The sequence below is a fragment of the Hypanus sabinus genome, chromosome 12 (assembly GCF_030144855.1).
Source record: "Hypanus sabinus isolate sHypSab1 chromosome 12, sHypSab1.hap1, whole genome shotgun sequence".
Lineage (NCBI taxonomy): Eukaryota > Metazoa > Chordata > Chondrichthyes > Myliobatiformes > Dasyatidae > Hypanus > Hypanus sabinus.
This window is the reverse complement of record NC_082717.1, coordinates 62,260,717-62,280,006: the sequence shown is the minus strand read 5'-3', so window position 1 is coordinate 62,280,006 and position 19,290 is coordinate 62,260,717. Positions and strand designations below refer to the sequence as shown.

Here is a 19,290-nt window from a genome sequence, read left to right as displayed (position 1 = left end):
GGGAAGTGCCGATACTACCGGCCCAGAGTGTGGACAGACGGGCGCTGCCTCTGAACCTGTTCAGCACACTGAATGTTCATGGGAACCCAGTGCTAAAATATTCACAGACCTCATTCGGGCTCAAGGTTTCATATGCAGCAGGGCAGCTACCTCGCTGTGATTTAGTGAAACAAACTTTTGTTAGCCCATAGATCCTACAAGGGGGGCGGGCGTGCGCCCTAATGCACTCCTCACTCGGTCGGTCGCTTTCTCTCGGGACTGCGACCACTGCGGTCCCGGTATGGGAACAGATGCACCTGGCCAAGGCAGCGAGTGGGAGGCTGGCGTTCAGGCCCGGAGGCTGTCTAATGAGGCAATGAAACCCTCAAAACTGCTATGGTACCCTGAGTCCAAGCACACCGCACTGAAAGACAAACCCGTTCAGTTTTTTTCCAGCGGTAAAAACGTGAGCAAACGGGACAGCAGCTGAGACACATCAACTAAATTGCGGAATAGACTGGACATAAGGAACCTGCTTCAAGTATTGCTGTATTCCCATTGCGTTTAACAACCCCCCCCCCCCCCCCACCCCACCTCCGGCCAGTCCGCAAGAATATTGTCAATATTAAACCAGTCTGCGGTGCAAAAAAAAGGGTGGTGACCCCTGGTGTTTATACATTATTTCTACTTCCGGGTTGCAGGGGTTTACTTCCGGTCTTTTCTGCCCCGGTGAGCATGCGTGTAATTAATAGATTTGGAGTCAATCTTGCCTTTTACTGAGGTAGGGGATCTTGGGCTTAAAAAGCTTGGTGACCACTACCTTACAGGAATAGGTTAGCATTGAGCGCCTGCTATTTCTCCTTCATGTGCTTCCCACTGAGCAGACGTAGACCTAACTACAAGTAGATGATCCTTTGCAAAGTCCTCTCTTATGTTTATCAATTTGGCCTTTCTCCAGTCTCAGACCTTTATTGCTGGTCCATCCATACATAGCCTTTTCCATAATAACATCAAAATATACAGTTATCGTCACAACCTCCAAAATAATCTCCCACTGATACTCCTTCCACCTGATCGGCCACAGTCCCTGAAATAAAGCCCAGTAGTGCTCCTTCCTTCATTGGTCTATTTACATACTGTTTCAAGAAGCTCAGCTGAACACCTCAGAAGATCCATGCCTTCTGAACCTTTAACGCTAAGGCATCACAGTTAATATTTAGGGAAATTGAAATCCTCCAATATAAATCTTATTTTTATTGAATCATTATTATTTTTTCTGTTCATATCTGTTCCTGTGCTGACTTGTTTGGTGGTTTGCAACCAAGTGAGAACATCTTTTTGTTTTTAATGTCTATCCATATGGCCCTATTTGAGGAGTTTTCAATCATATCCTCCCTCAAAAGAGTTTTGACCAACAGTGTAATACTTCCCTGCCCATCCTTTAACCATGCCTCCATGACAATATTGTAGATTCCCATGCTAATTAGAGTTAATCTTCTTCGTACTGAAAGAAGTGCAATTTAGCTTTGAATCCCATGGACTTGTTCTGCCTACTGGGTTTACCCTAGGTGGTTGTCCATCTCCATGTGAACAGCTACTCTAAATCTTTCCCCTGCCAACTAAGTTTAAACATTGCCCAACAACATGAGCAAACATGGAGGGGGTTTGGTCCCACCCAGCTTGTAAAGGTCTCACTTCCCCCAGAAACAGTCCTGTTGATCCAGGAACCTCCTGCACCATTCCTTGAGCCAGGCGTTCACCTGGCCTGTCCTGCTAACCCAATATTTATTAGCTTGTGGCACTGGAATCAATCCAGAATTACAACCTATGAGGCCCTATTCTTGGCTACCTGGCCTCCTAAATGCATGTTGCAGGACCTCATCCCTTCTCCCATGCATGTAATCACTAACTACATGTTCTATCACCTCTGGCTATACATCCTCCACTTTGGGAATGTCCCATAGCCTCTCCTAGATACCCTTGGTCATAGCACCTGGGAGGCCACTGATTTGGAGTCACTTTTCTAGCCCAGAAGCACCAGTCTGCAGTATTGACAATAAAATTCCCAACCACTACTACTCTTCTGTTCAAGGATATGTGGAAGGATGCCCACTGGTCTGCAACTGCAGTCTCCCCTGGGAGGCCAATAACCACCCTGCTCCCCTGCTTCCATGTTATCCAGAACAACGTATCTATTGTGTCTGGTATTTCCATCAACTGTGAAGTCCATGGTTCCACATTGGCTTCATCAGTTACCTCAGAACACATAGAACTGGAATGGGCATCAGCCTCCATCTAGGAACCAACGTAGATAAGAGTGCAAGTATATTTCATATCGATTTCCATCAGCTGCCCTCTGCAAAAAAACCCAAAATCTTGACCAACCAGCTATAATCAAAAGTTAGAGAATGATTATGAACAAGTTAACCGCCATATATCCCTAAAGAACATAGAGTAGAACTGTCTTGTGTGCAGGACATGAAAGTTAATGCATCACATGTATTTGACTTTGTTTATAAAATTTAGCTCCTTTAAGCAATAGTTGATTTTTATCGGCAATATTCCAGTAACTCTGGCTGAGAAGTGATTCAATATTATTATATTACTTGTGATACTCACTCCCCAAGTAGCAGACACAACACTGACCCTTGTGGAACAACACTAGTCACTGGCGGCCAACCAGAAAACATCCCCTTTATTCCCAAACCCAAATCACTCACATATGTTAAAAACAGCAAGGGTCCCCGCACCAATCTCTGTGAACCACCACTAGACACAGGCATCCATTTACAAAAACAGCCCTCTGCCAACACCCTCTGGCTCCAATTGCCAAGCCAATTTTGGATTCGACTTGTCCTGGATCACATGGGTTCTAACCTTTAGCACTAGCATCCCATTTGAGATCTAATCGAAAATCTTACCAAAGTTCATGTTAACCATACGTACTGAACTGTCTTTATCAACACATTTATCAAAAAAATTCAGTGGATTGGTTGGAAAGACTGCCCTGGAGTGAAAGAGGTGGGGAATGGTATTGGGCGGGGGGGGGGGGGGGGGGAGTCAGAAACAGGAAGGGAGCAATCACACAATTGCGAGTATTAACTCATCTTCCCATAGGGGAATGTAAACCATATCAGTTTTACTTATTTGTGAATATCCTTGATACTATAGAATTTTGATCTAAGTACATCGTAGGTTATACTCTATTTTATTGATAAATGGCTTTCACTGAGCATGAAGATAAACTTCTGAGAAACAACGCAGCCTCTTGCAGCTCATTTATCTCATTAATTGGTAGTAGATGAATCCTTGTGCAGATATGATCTAGTCAGTGCAGCTGAGGGTGAAGTAAGGTTTATCAGTACTGATCATTACCAGGTGCTCTATAATATTGGCAGGTGCTTCGTCCATCTGCGATTTTCAAGATATATGGCAAAATAATTATTTCATTTCCTATTACTGTAACTGCAATTACTTCAACTTTATTGACCCAGTGACATTGATTCTCAATGTTTTTATGTCAGTTAAGATGCAGTGTGCATGTCTGGAACCTAAAATTAAAGTGAAAGAAGAAATATGTTAACCTTTCTTCTAAATTAAATTCAGGACTGGTAGCAATTACGTTGATATGCTGTTATGGCACGGCTGTGTAGGTCAACCTTCTGTAATTACCACTCATGAACTACGACACTACAAAATCTCACTACTGACTTCAAAACAAATGGACGATCTTACTCTGGCTCACGTTTTGTCTTATTTTGTTATACAAGGCATAGCTAATATTGGCATTACATAGATATTTAGTAAATTGTAGCACATTACATTTATTCGAACTGTTACACCCTGCGTCCTTTTTAAATCATTCAAGATGACAGTTTTTAGTTTCCTATACTGATGCTTTTCATAATTTTCTGGTTTGCCTCCCTGCTGATTTTTAAGCCATAAATGAGCACCGACTCTCCCCCCCCCCACCCCCCCACAGCGTACCTTGTTACATTACTGTGAATGGCATGCACTTCTCTGATACCCACTCCCACCTTAGAATGTTTGTTGTCATTTAGTCCCCTCCTCCAAAAGAAACCCAAGTATGATCCTGTCCTGACAAATAATTGGACCAAGTCAAAAACACAACTTTTTGCATTTATATGGTCATCTCAAGTGTGTAAAATATCCTAAGGCAGTTTGCAAATCAAACAAAATTGATCAAATATGGGGTTTAAGGAATATCTTCACAGAGGATAGGGAGGTGGAATATTTTTGCCGAAGTTCAGAGCATCTAGTGCTGTGGGCACCTCTACAGCAGAGGAGTGAAGGCGTGCAGGGGCCGACACCGGAGAGGTGAAGCTATTATAGCTGCTTTTGGCTGAGGTGGGAGTAGGATGAAACCATGGAGTGGGACAGAATTTTAAAACTGTTATATTGCTTAAAACTGAGTTGAAAAGGCCAGTGAATACAGTGACATCTTGTAATGAGGTGCCAGTGAAACTTGGGTAGGGTTATATATCCAGCTTTGGACTGGACTGCACAGATCCAGTTGTCAGTGGGCTCTGCTTGGGAATATTCACAATAGTGACCTGGAGGCGAGGTGCTGATGCATGGAGCTCCCAGTCTATGCAGGCTGATCTTCCACAAGGTTGTCCTCACTTACACCCATGACCATGGATGCTCAGACAAGTACCTGCACTGCTTTCAAAGTCACAATTATCCTGGCTCTCAAATCCCCGCAGGCCATTTTGGTTTATCTACTGCACTGTAGGTCAATAAAAGCTCTTTAACAGTAAACTCAGAATCTTTCGATCATGCAACATTTGCACTCACACAGAAGCTTTTTTTTTGCAGAAAGTTGCACTCTACCACAGTGCTGTTTACATAGGTAACTGGGGCTTGATTCAAAGCCGTAGTGCAAAGTGAGAGCTCGGAAGTATGAATTTTTTTGCCATGGAACTTAACACTGAAGTAATGCAAATGATGCGCAACAAAGAATATGGCAAACGTGCTTGCATATCTCCAAAGCTCTCACTTCTCTACTAGGCTGACAGCAATGGAGCTAGACTGAGCACAATGCATTTTACTTAATGGATTTAGATCGGGGTTCCCAAACCTTTTTTATGCGATGGACCTATATCATTAAGCAAGGGGTCCATGGACCCCAGGCTGAGAACCTCCGATTTAGATAAATGGATTCTGCAGCTTTGTCCTTGTATCTGATAAATGACATGCAATCATAATCTGCAGTATATCTTTATGTAATGTTTCCTTTGAACTATGCACACAGTATCTGTGGTTTTAAGGAACTAAATTTTCATTTTTCTGGTTAGATTATGTTTAATTGAGGCAATATAGCAAAACAAAAGTGATAATGAATTACACTGTTAAGGATGCACTGCCTGACAATTTGGTGGAAAACAGGATTAGAACCAAAATAAGGAAGGGTATGAAATTTGTGCTGGGAGTTGGCACAGAGATAGGGATTGGTGGTGGGGGAGGAGGAAGAAATGTGTGGGAATTCAACAACAGAGAGAATTAACTAATGTAATAAGATGCACAGAAGTGAAGGAATGAATGGACTATGCAGTAGAATTCTGTGCCTTTCTATTTTACTGCTTTAAGTCACCATCTCCGTGACAGGTGAATTCATTTGAGCTACTGTCGATTGTGGTCACAGGTGCACACACGTATAGCATGACTTTTACGGTACTCGACGAGTTTTAGGCCAGAGATACAGCTGCTCTTTGCAAATTCCAGTTACTTACATGATTTTATTTTATTAAAGCCAGTTTTTATTTTCTTTATGGAATGTAACTTTTCTCCATGGAACATTGATAAAGGCAGATTCAATTATAGTAAACAAGCCCAGTGAGCAAGCGTTAAGCTGAAGATCTTACCCATACAATATCTTGAGTAAAGCAGAGAGACCACAATACCCAACTAAGCAAACATACTGTTCTTGTGTTACCTAACAATCTTGATAATATCAAGATGCATCAATGACCGATGCTATTTGATTCCACAAACAGAACATTTTCAGTTTATGTTTCATCAACAATATTGCAATTATCGTTCTCCAAAACCAACTTAGCGCACTAGCAATTTGGAAAAGGCTTTTTTGCAAGGCAGATGAAAAAAAACTCCAAGCAAATCATATATTAAACAAGAGTTGACTTTTTAATCCCTTTCCTTTAGCTGCCTTAAAATTCCATTAACCATTCCTGTATTCCTTTGATAAACACAAACACTTTGAAATTCAACTTAACTTTCAGCCAGTTCCAAACCATGTACTGTGCATTTTGAAGCATCTGTAAGACTGCAGCTGAAATTACAGCTGTTATGTTAGCCAAATAAAAGCATGCTTTTAAAATCTAGCTAAAAGGTTATGTCCAAAGTGTTGCAGTAATTGCGGGCATTAGTCTCAGAAGGACATACATTCTTTCACTGTGTTATGTTAAAGAAGTCCCATTTGTTGACTGGAACTAGATGATTTTTTCATTTATTTCAAATGTAACTTTGTTGGAAACAATCGGCATTAAAGATATAAAAGAAATGTTTTTATGGCATAGAATTGAGTTTCCAAGGGAAGGAAATAAGCATTTGAGCATAAACAATCCAATTCACAATTGCAAATTTTGAAGTCAATTAAGAGTGAACACTGCTTGAAATTAATATCACCTTTTCTATAATAAATGTTCTATTTTTCTCAGTAACATGAACTGCTTTAACATTAAGATCTTCAGTGCATTTTTGGCCCAGAAATTATATGCCACTTCTTGTGAAAGGCAATCTAGGTGCTGAAAAAATCTGACTGTATTTAGAATACACAGCTGTAAGTATTGCAGTTTTTATTTATTTTATTTTTATGCCTTTATTTATTTATTAAAATAAATAAAGACATGACATTTTGAATCGTGAAAACATCAGTTCAATCATGCACTAAAGGAAATAACCCATCTGCCAATGGAAAATCTGTACACGTTGCCTGAATAGAAAATCTGATTTCAGGAGAAATGTATGATGCGGATGGTTAATCATGGGAAAGAATAATTGCCTTCTCCTGGAGAACAGAAAACCGGTACAGTACTTGAAGTCAAAATTAGACAAGTTTGCACGTGTGTACTTGAAGACTTGTGGTATTTACATCTGCTGGGAAACCTAGAAAAACCAAAAACAGAGACATAGAAGCATAGAAAACCTACAGCAAAATACAGGCCCTTCGGCCCACAAAGCCGTGCCAAACATGTCCTTACCTTAGAACTACCTAGGCTTAATCATAGCCCTCCATTTTCCTAAACTCAATGTATCCATCCAGGAGTCTCTTAAAAGACTCTATTGCTTCCACCTCTACCACTGCCGCTGGCAGCCCATTCCACGCAGTCATTACTCTCTACGTAAAAAACTTACCCCTGACATCTCCTCTGTACCTACTTCCAAGCACCTTAAAACAGTGCCCTCTCATGTTAGCCATTTCAGCCTTGTGAAAAAACCTCTATCGACACAATCAATGCCTCTCATTACCTTGTACACATCTATCAGGTCACCTCTCAACCTCTCTCGCTCCAAGGAGAAAAGGCCGAGTTCACTCAACCTATTCTCCTAAGGCAGGGGTCGGCAACATTTACCACTGAAAGAGTCAATATGGACCCATTTCCCACAGAAAAGAAAACACTGGGAGCCACAAAACCCGTTTGACATTTAAAATGAAATAACACTGCATACAACGGTTTTTTTTTGCCTTTATGCTATGTATAAACAAACTATAATGTGTTGCATTTATGAAATTGATGAACTCCTGCAGAGAAAACGATATTACATTTCTGCATGCAACAAAAACATTTTGAACTCTGGAAAAAAAGACATTGGGTTGAAGTTACTCCATAGGTAGCCTACCTTGGATCGAAGAATTAAAAGAAGGCACACACTGGCGGGTGTCAGGCATTGGCAGTGGTGATGTATATTAATAGCGATAAAAAACATGTTGTAGCAGTGTGCTACACGCAGCGCTAAAATAAAGACACTGCAGTCAAAGGTAACTTTATTCGAACAAAACAGCCTTGCTTTAAAGCCTCCCTCAACCCGTCCCCATGGGCGTGGATGCTCCAAAAGACACGTACTCACAAATCCCCGTAGGCTAGCTCCCTTAGCTGGAACAGTGGCTAATTGTGAGCCGGTTCGGATGTGCCAGGAAATGGGGTCTCCACAACGTTTTTAGATTGTACAAGATCACCATAATCTTCAAATTTCGAATTACATTTCAAAAACTAACAAACCACGGGGAGCCGCAGCACAGAGATGAAAGAGCCGCTTGCGGCTCCGGAGCCGCGGGTTGCCGACCACTGTCCTAAGGCCTGCTCCCCAATCCAGGTAACATCCTTGGAAATCTCCTCTGAACCCTTTCTACGGTTTCCACGTCCTTCCTATAGTGAGGTGACTAGAATTGAGCACAATACTCCAAGTGGGGTCTAACAAGAGTCCTATATAGCTGCGACATTACCTCTTGGTTCTTAAACTCCATCCCATGATTGATAAAGGCCAATGCACCATCTGCCTTCTTAACCACAGAGTCAACCTGCGTAACAGCTTCAAGTGTCCTATGGACTCAAATTCCATTATCCCTCTGATCCTCCACACTGCCAAAAGTCTTGCCATTAATACTATATTCTGCCATCACATTTGACCTTCCAAAATGAACCACCTCACACTTACCTGGGTTGAACTCCATCTGCCACTTCTCAGCCCAGTTTTGCATCCTATCAATGTCCCACTGTAACCTCTGACAGCCCTCCACACTATCCACAACACCCCCAACCTTTGTGTCATCAGCAAATTTACTAACCCATCCCTCCACTTCTTCATCCAGGTAAAAGAATAGGGTAAAAGTACTAAAAGTTTAAAAGGTTCTTGATTAGCCAGGGCATCAAAGGGCATGGGGTGAAAGCAGGGGAGTGGGGATGACTGGATGAAGTGAATCAGCCCATGATTGAATGGTGTAGCAGACTTGATGGGCTGAATGGTCTACTTCTGCCCCTAAATCTTATGGTCTTATGGTCTAAAATACTCCTCGCATTGAAATAGACACATCTCAAGCCACTGGTCTGAGTGTGTCCCTTCTCTATCACCTGCTTATCCTCCCTTTCGCACTGGCTGAAATTCAAAGAAGTCTGAGGTAGACAAGAACTTGAATGGTTCCTAGCTATTAAGATTATTAGACAGTATTTCTAAGCATTTAAGAAGAGCAAAGGTTAGTGGAATTCAGGGAATGGCAGACAAGAAGAGATCAGTTGGAGAAGTGCAGAGAGAAGCAGTATGCAGCTAGCATACTTGATGCTCTTTTATGGAAGGATGGGGAAGAGTAGGATTCTTGCTCCTCATGCTGGAAAAGCCTACGGTTGTTGATCTTATGCCTATTTTCTTCAGCTCCCAGGCTTCCCAAATCCGGTGAAATAAATATTAAAGCTACTAAATCCATTTTGCTGACTGAGCCTGACGTTCCATTTACACATTACAAATAGCTCAACTATCAGTAGGGGGCCAAAGTCACTCCCAGCCCTAATAAATGCAGCATTTAAAGTTGCCAGAGTTATAGGATCATAAAAAATTATGACATTATGGCTTTTTAACCCATTGCACCTATACTGGGCTATTTAGAGGGATCTTGCTAATCCTTCTTTCCAATAAAGCCTTCATAGTCCTGCAGGTCAGGGCTTTTCAAAATACACATATCAATATCTTATAAATGTGGTGATCATTTTCATCTCCACCACCATTCCGCTGTGAATTTCATACTGGACCAATCTCTGGTGAAAAAAAGGCTTTTCCTTTCCCCTCTTAACCTTCTATCAATTACTTCCAACCTATGCACATGATTTGAGACCTCTGATAAACAAAATGAATCCTTCCTGTTATTTCTTGTAGGTCTTCAATTTATTTTTGTTTGTTTTAAACTTCAAAGCTCCACTCAGCCTCAGTTTCAAAGAAAACCAACCAGGCATATTTAATCTTTCCTCATTACTATGAGTTTCTAATCCTGGTAACATCCTCCTTAATCTCCTCTACAGCCCTTCCAGTGTAATCATATCGTTTCTGTAACATGATCAGAATTATGTGCAATGCTTAAGCTGTGACCCAACCAGTGTTGCATTCAGTTCTAGCATCATTTTCCTGATCGAATAATCTATATATTGTATATCTAATATATCTATAGCATATACATTATTATATCCTGTTCCTTTGCCAGTAAAGGAAAGCATCTCATCGATTTGTTTATTCTTAACAATTTCATTAACTGGTCCTATCTTTCAGGATCTGAAGACAGACAGACAGACAGACAGACACACACACACACACGAACAATTCCTCCATGCTTTTTGATATCTTTTTTCCTTTGCTTTGCTGTGTAACATTTTTCTGGGTTAAATTCAATTTGCCGTTTTCTGTCCAACTGACAAGATCATATACATCTTCCGTAAGTTTAAAGTTCTCTTCCTCGCAATTAACCACACAGCAGCTATTGCAACATTCGTCTTGCCTTTTATAACCATTTAGCTTCAGAAGTACAATTGAAAACAGTGGTGAACACTGTAACCAGAGACAAGGAGCAATGTTTGTTGCTTCTATCACACAGATACAGAGAACAAATGTGAAATGATTGTCTCACACATCAACATATATTTTCCCCCTTTAAGGTGCATGGAAGAAAGGATTTACTCTAAATTATTCAAGGTTAGTATCCTTAGTATAGTGCTAAGCTGAATTGAGTATTAAGAACTAAGAAACAGGATTAGATTGGGTCAGATCTAATATTAGCAATGAAGAGAGATTTGGCTGAGTCATCAGCAAAAGCAATTTAAAAAATGGCTCATTTTACAAAATGTGACCATTACTAATGCAATCACCATTACTGCATTGCCCGAATTACTTTTGACAAAGTAGTGCGCAACATGTAGAGTGGGGAATACGCAGATGGTGGTGTTCATGCACCCTCTGCAATTGACCTTTGGTGACGGGATCAGAAATTCAGAAAATGCAATTAGAGAAGACAAGGTAAGCAAGGGAAGTGCACACTGTGGGTGGTTCACTTGGCAGTCATAGCGCAACAGTGACGGAAGGAAGCAAAGTTTAGCATGGTGAAGGTGTGCGCATCAATGTGTTGCTTTGTCCTAGTTGCTGTTGAGCTCCATGAGTTGTTGGTTCTGCACTCATCCAGGTGACTTATATTACACTCCTGATTTGTGCCTTGAAGATAAAGCACAGGCTTTGGAGTGACTGGAAGTGAGTCACTTGACACAGCAAATCAACTGAGTAACAGATCTCAATGTTGCCAGATCACTCATGTTCCTACTGTCGTCTTGCCAGCATCTTTTAAGACCATTATTCAGACACATTCTCTTTCTAGTTGTCTTTTTGGTAACAAAAATTGCCTATGTACTGCCTGAACTTGGAGACAATAGGGAAAGTTATGAATAAAGGCCAGCGCAGCATCGTGGGCCAAAGGGCCTTTACTGTGCTGTCATGTTTTATGTCCTGTGCTGAATAACCATGCCACTGACTGGATTGACAAAACAAATGCAACTCTTAGATGTGTATCATGAAACACTTCACTCTGTAACAAAGCATACCTCTTCCTCAAACACAAACATAGGGGACTTGGCTAAATACAATGTTATGTCCAAGTTTAGGTGCTCTCATATGGTGGGTGAAATTGAGGCAAAGACTAAGGTGAAGAGAGACCGAAAAAGATATTCTAATTTGAAGTGCCTTTGTTTCCCAAAGAGGTTGAATGTGTTGGACTGAGTTTATCAAAATGCATAAAACAATAAAGGTGTCCCTGTTAAAGGAAGTTACTATAATTGACCTCACCATAAGGAAGCAAAAACAGCCGAGGTTGTGCCTTTCTTGAACTACGCCTATGAATCCTGCAATAAACGTCCAGAGTCTGGAATTTGGCCCAAGTTCTAACTACATTATGAAAATGAAGACTGCAAATTCTGCAATACCAGGCACCAGACCATCTTCTGTGTCTCTGTCCATCCAATCCACCCTCTGCAAAACAAACCAATCATACCCCTGAACTACAATGCACAACTGGATGTGAATTTCAAAAGCACTCCACAGACATGATTCAACAGCCAATTTAAATGTTAATTTATAAGGTATACTAACTGTTTATGCAGGTCAAGTTGTGGTCCACTGCCTTATAAGAGAAAGGATATTTCAATTTAATGCAGTTCTGACCACTTTATCCATTGATCAGCTATATCAGTTTCTCAGCCATCCACTCAAAATTAAAGTACTGCCAATACTTAATAACTATGATTATGAACAAGGTAGCAGGGTTGGAACTGGCATTCACGTGTCCATTCCCAAGAACGATTCAAATCTGAACTGTTTGTAAATTGCCAATAAGCAGAAAGAGCATGTGGGACAGGATCCCAGAAATAGCTGTGAGAGGAGAGTGTGGGAAGAGTGTGTGTGACTCAGTGAGTGAGTGAGCCTGCTCAGCACGATCCAGCCCTCTGGTCCCCCACCTCCCAAACAGCCATTGTTCGGTATGGGGCATCCATTTGAAACCAGAGAGAACCTGTATGCTAATGTCTTCAAGTGGTGGGAATAAAAAAAAACAATTCTAAGTAAAATTCTATATTATGTATCAAAATTACAACAAATGCAGAAACAACTTTGAAAATACTGAAATAAAATTCCAATGCAAATTCTGACTGGGGTACATTATAATTATTGCATTCTCTTTTGCTCTATCAAAATTACAGTTACTCAGAATCAGATTTATTATCACTGACATGTGAAATTTGTTGGTTTATGGCAGCAGTACAGTGCAAAAACATAAAAATTATAAAATAATGCAAAATGGCTGCATGGTTCTCAACCATCCTAGATTACCATTAAATTAAACACTAGCAAGATTTACCAACACAGAGACATCAACTCCTTAAATGGCTTTAAAAATGTCTGTCTTAATGTTATTGAGACAGACTTTCTTGCAGAATGCAGACATAATTCATATATATTCACCTTATTCAACATTTTTTTCTGCTAAGATGCAGTATGGACCCTTGTCCCATCTTGCTGCAAAATTAGATATCCAACTACCTCTTTGCTCATAAGTATAAATTTTACTTCTGTACAAATTAACACTGCCTCACCCTGTTCTGCTGTAATATCACACGCCACAAAAACAACACAGGAAACACATGAAATAAATGAAAGCATATTGTAGAGAGGTGTCTAAAGTAACAACTCGGTCATGGCAATAGGCTCATGTTTGTAAAGAGACATATGAACACATTTAGAAACCTACTTTTATGCAGAGCAGGGTTGGTAGCTAAATACCCTTCAGAAAAACAATCAGGAAATCTGCATATCAGCAGCTGCTAATTTGTGAGTAAAATTAAACCTGAAGGCAATTTAATTGCTTTTTTAGTTAATTAATATTTTGTTAAACATTATTTCAACAGTGTTGAGACATGTTCTCACCTGTGTTACTATTCAAAGGTCCATTATCAAACAGAGAAAAAAAACTCTCAGCTGCATAGTCTGTCTGGCTGGATCCAAAAAGTCATCTAACATCCACCGTGTTTTCTTATGGATTGATTGCAAAGACAGTCACTGAACATAAACAAAATTAAAAATTGCAGCATAACAAGAACTTCCTCCTTGCACACTCCACTGCCCATAATAGGAAATGGGTTGCTGACAGATTGCCTCAAACACAAATAAGCTTCCCTTTTGTCATGTTTAATATGTGTCAGGATGCTACACAGTGTGTGCAACTTTGTTAGCTTGCGGTCATTAAAATAATTTTGGATTACATACACCAATCCGGAGCCTTGATGTACATTTAACCGAGCTGATGCATTCAGGTCACCCAAAGCAACTCTATTTTTATTATTTGCCCCACGTTCTGTTAAACAAGTGCGATCCTGCTCCGACAGCAAATTCTAATTGTACTCATTGCTCGAAGGCTCTACCAGTGGAGCTGACAAAGCCCAAGTTTGGCTTTGACAGTAATAGGTGCTTTCAAATGATAATGATACACGAAATTACACAGCACTCAGTGGCAGCACTACAGTCAGAAACTACCACACAGCTGCAACTCATCAAAATAGGTTTTATTTGGATTGCATGTGAGAATCCAAATTAGCAGCTCTCTTCCGCCTTTCCTTTCCCGCCCTCTTCTCTCTCTGTGACACTCCCCTTTTTGGTTCTTTGGCTCTTTTGCTTCAGAAAATAAATAGTGAAAGACCATTTATAATGGTACTAGTAACCTTTAGCCTATTCATTGGAAGGGTGCTGATGCCCACTGTAAGTGTCTGCAGTTTCCAGAATGGTCTCACCAGTGACCTCAAAAACCACAGAACTGAAGCGGAAGTGTGGTGTGTGGCTATGTGGTTAAGGCACTGGACTGGTGATCTGAAGGTCGTGAGTTTGAGTCCCAGCCAAGGTAGCGTGTTGTGTCCTTGAGCAAGGCACTTAACCGCACACTGCTCCAGTCCAGTGAAAATGGGTACCAGCAAAATGCTGGGGGGTTAACCTCACGATAGACTGGCGTCCTATCCGGGGGGGGCAGATAGTCGTCTTGTACTCTCAGTTGCTTCACGCCACAGAAACCAGCATAACCACTGGCCTGACAGGCTCAGGCCAGATTTCAAACTTTAGCTGAAATGGGTCACCCTGCCTAAGAGCAGGGACATTCCCAAAAAGCGATGAAAAGCTTCAAATTGCATTAGCTGAGGGAACCTCAGTAAGGACGAGATGGTCGCGTAGCGGTTAGTGCAACGCTTCACAGCACCAGCGATCCGGCTTGAATTCCTGCCGCTATCTATAAGAACTTGTACATTCTCTCCATGACCTTGCAGATTTCCTCCTGCTGTTCCAGTTTCCTCCCACATTCCACAAAGACTTGCGTTACTAAGTTGTGGGCAGACGCCTGGATCATTTGCAGACTGCATCAACACATCCTTGAACTGTGTTGGTCATTGATGCAAACAATACAGTTCACTGTATGTTTGGATGCTTGTGTGACAAATAAATCTGATCTTCTCTAATCTGAGTTTATAATACCCTTGCTAAACTGTCAGTACAGAAAAATCTTCTTTAATAAACAATTTTACCAATCCCAATAATTACTACCACCCAAAGTTGCACACAAAACTAACACTACTATGTTGTTATTTTGTCAATGTCACTGCATCTAATCCTGGAGCTCTCTCCCTAATAGCACTGTGGAATTATGTTCACCAGAGGACTGTCGCCTTTCAAGCAGCACCCCACTATCACATTTGTAAAGGCATTTATGAATGGACAATAAATACTGGGCTTGCGGAAGAAAATCATCCGAGCTTTGGACGTTTAATGACTCCAAAGTAGCAAAATCTGGATATAAAGTCAACTTCAATAATTGCAAGGCATCAAAATAAAACCTGGAAATATTCATGTTAGGTGGCACCTGTGTCAACATTGTTGTATCATATATCTTTCATCAGAACTGAAAAGTTGGGGGTAAGGCAAACATTAAGATGCAGAAACAGATGAAAGGGAGTAAATACCAAAAAATGAGACAAGCAGCGACTGAACAACAAACATAATGGTAGTGTTAGCTGAATGAGAATACTAAAGATCGGAGAATGATAAAAGATGTGTATGGCAGTAAGGGAAGATGGAGAAGGTGAAGGAATCTTCCAATTACCATTAGTAGGAGAGAGGAAAAAAATCTAACATTGGAAACACAATTAAGTTTGGGATGGCTAATAACGGTTATTGAATTCAATGTTTTGTTTCATAGGATGTTTGTTACAGCAGTTGCAGTTCACACCTGCATCTTTATTGATTGGATGCAGGATTTAGTATTAAATTGAGAGGGTCAGATGGCTCCAAGTTTGTTCATAGTCTATGATACAGAAACTCAACTAAGCCAAAGCATCCTAGAGACCTGTATTCAGTAAAGCAAACAACCACAATTTCTGCTCCTGATTGCTTACCGAAGCTGCAGTTTGCTGAAAAAGTTTGATATTGTTTAAGATTGAAACATTCATCAATCAGTTTGAGGGCACAGTTCACGTTACATCTGACCTCTAGTAATCAAAATCTTTTTGGAGGGATTGTGGTTGGAGAGAGTTAACAAACAGAAACATCACATTCAATGATCGAGCTATTTGGATTCAGAAAACCTTACAGAATAAAACAAAGACTCTGCTCTCTTTATGAAAGGAAGCAACGAGAATATTGTTAGTTAGAACAATTTCTTTCCTAAGGTACTTCTCATGTGAACATGAGCATTTAAAGACACTCATGTCAAGAGGTGAATGGGAAACTAGACAAGTATAAACCACAGCAAAAAGCAAGGAATTGAAACGAGGAATACTTAAATGCCTTCTGGAAGTATTCAAATTCCCCATGCTCACATCAACATTTACCCCTGCAAATGCTAAGTATAAATTGGAGCAGTAATCTTAATAATCAATTTGATTCAAATATGCTACCAGGAAAATGAAATAAACAATGAATCCTCACATATTAATCACAGTCCACCACGGTATCAGTTCAAAGTTTCGACTTAAACTTGGCTTTGTCAGTGGTATTTGAAGCCGTCGACTTACCTTTAGAAACGCTTCTGTATTTTCAGCCTGATACTGCGACTCCATATAGTCTGTTGTGGCACTTTTTTTAATAGCTGGTACTGCCGGTACACTAGTGAAGTCTGAAATACATTCAAGAGTCAAACATTTTCCATGTAAAATCTCTCCCAGTTCTATATTTAGCTTAACTGTTCATTTAATACAATGCTGATACCCCTCACAATTCAGACTATTAATAATAATTATTTAGAACAAGTTATTAAATAAAGATTGAAGACAAATGATATTCTAAGAGTCAGCAATAAAATATATCAAGTGGAGGAGGAAGTTCGTGCATATTGAATGAATTTTTCAATTAGTCACACATTTACTGTATTTGAAATATGAGGAAAATTAAAAATGGCAATCATTACATGACTGTACCAACCAGTTGAGCATGTATAAAAGATAAAAATTCAGTCCATATGCTATAGACATAACCATAATGAAGCATTGTGTCTTTGTGATAGACCTTCACTCCAGTTTGCATAAATAGTTTTTTGCTTAAATGGCTCCAGTCAGCATTAGACCAGTACTTAGTTATATACAAATGTCGAGCAATCTTATTCAGTTATCTCTGTGCAGAAGTACACAAAGATCGCTGCTTGGCTGCACCTTCTGATATAAACTAACATTCATTTGACTCCTTCAAACACAACAATTGTTAGATAGATTTAAGTAGGCTGGAAGTTATACTTTATCTGAGATAATGACAAAAGTGGCAGATTCATTTAACCTATAAAATGTTCCACATTGTTTAAACACATCAGAACTAAGAGGCATATGCATGATATATCTGCCTTACCTACTGTGTGTGGGCAAATGGGTACTTTTTTGTTCAACATCTATTTCCACTTACTTGCATGCAGATACTAGACAGATAACAGAATGGTAGGCTCACCACTTGGTGAGCTAGCCAATTGGATAGAAAATCGGCTTAGTAGAAAGAGTCAGAGGGTGGTAGTGGAGGTTTTGTTTAAATTGGAGGCCTGTGAACAATGGTGGGCAATGAAGATTTATCCTAAGTCCACTGTTATTTGTCTTCATCTTCTTCCTCTATTTCCAGCAGTTTAGACGCATCTAGGCATATTACTGCCCTCCGCAGGGTGTACAATTAATTACAGAATTTCAAGAAACTCAAGTTCTCAAATATAGTCGCACATAGAAACAGAATAATAAACTTCTCAATCAGACAGTGGTTCTCTTGGTGGCCAAACAAAGATTTAACAGAAAAATAAAATACATTTATGTCAGACAGCCTCTTGAACAATATTCTTCTTTCAATTTTGTATTGATTACAACTCAAAACATGCTGAACTGTCTCTGGACTACCACAGTCACATAATCCAGTAGGATGTCTTCCTATTATCTTGAAGTAATAGTTTAGCCCACAATGCCCCAACCTAAGTCTTGCTAATTTCACCATATCTCTATGATTTAAGGAGTAGTAGCTGAGACCTTTTTAACCAGAGGGTGACTAGAAAAGAAATGCCTTCCCTTTAATTCATTTTCCAAATCCTCTTGCCATTTCTTCTCTACGCCTTTTTTTATCCTACTTCTCAATTCTCCTCTGCCTAGGGGTATTCTAATTCCTACTTGCCCGTTCAGTAAGGAAGAATTTGCAATGCCATCCACAATTTAATTTCCCTCCACCCCAGCATTCCCAGGTATACATGTAAGTCTAACTTCACAACCCATTTTCCCTACTTTAAACAAAACTAAGAGAATTTCAATAACTATGTCAGGACGAGCTTTTGATGTATTCCCTTTTATAGCCTCTAAGGCAGCAGCAGAATCTGAACAGATGACAACCCGGCATGGTCGAGAGTCTTCTATCCACCGTAAGGCCCAGAGGATTGCTAATAATTCTGTTGCAAAGACAGAAACACCATCTGAAACCCAGTGACCAATCTCAACTCCAAGTGAGACACGGACATCCCAAATCCTGCCTCACTGCTCTCTGGGTCCACTGAGACATCAGTAAAAATCTTCAGATAAGATCCCCATTTATTACTTAAATATTCATTTACGATCGACGCTGTTGAAATTGCTCTGCTTCCTTGAAGCTGAAAAAGGAGGAATAGGTCTACTTCTGGTTCTGGCAAAAGCCAAAAAGGAATGGGTGGGCAAGCAAATTTGGTCAGCTATGTCTTCCTCAATCAGTTTCAATCTCACAGCCCAGATATTAACCAAATCTAAAAATGGATATCTTTTAATTTTATTTTGACACTCCAACGTCTCCTGCACTTTATTTGTCATCTATAGATGCGAATGCAGGTGACATAATTAGTAAACTGGATGACATCAGATATGGTGGCATAGTGGACAGTAAATAAAGTTACAACATGATCTGGATTAACATGGACAGTGAACCAAGGAATGGCAAATAGAATTTAACATGCACAAGTGCAAAGTGTTGCATCTTGGCAAGTTAAATCATAGCAGAACTTGTACAGATAATAGTCCCCTGAGGGGACAATGTTTTGCGAGTTTGCCTTCTTTGGTCAGTGCACTAATGAGAGCTGGGATATTGCACTTCAGTGCGATCACGTTTGGAGTCCTGTGTGCAATTCTGGTTATCTGGCTACAGGAAGACTATGATTAAGTTCTAAAATGTGCAGAACAAGGATGTTACTAAAGCTGGAGGGCTTCAGACATGAGGAGTCTGGATAGGCTGGAACTTCTTCCC

The 19,290-nt window shown here is 40.2% G+C and overlaps 1 protein-coding gene across 8 annotated transcripts in view; it reads right to left on the bottom strand.

Annotated features, from left to right (window-relative positions):
* Positions 1-19,290, bottom strand: part of LOC132402935 (rho guanine nucleotide exchange factor TIAM2) — a 263,572-nt gene that overhangs the window by 37,124 nt on the left and 207,158 nt on the right. For 7 of the 8 annotated variants that reach the window (XM_059986063.1, XM_059986060.1, XM_059986061.1 and 4 more), the window contains one exon: positions 16,584-16,684. In XM_059986063.1, coding sequence (XP_059842046.1) covers positions 16,584-16,684 — 101 coding nt within the window. Of the gene's footprint in view, positions 1-13,461; positions 13,593-16,583; positions 16,685-19,290 lie in introns of those variants that run through there. The other variant, XM_059986067.1, reaches the window with a different exon arrangement.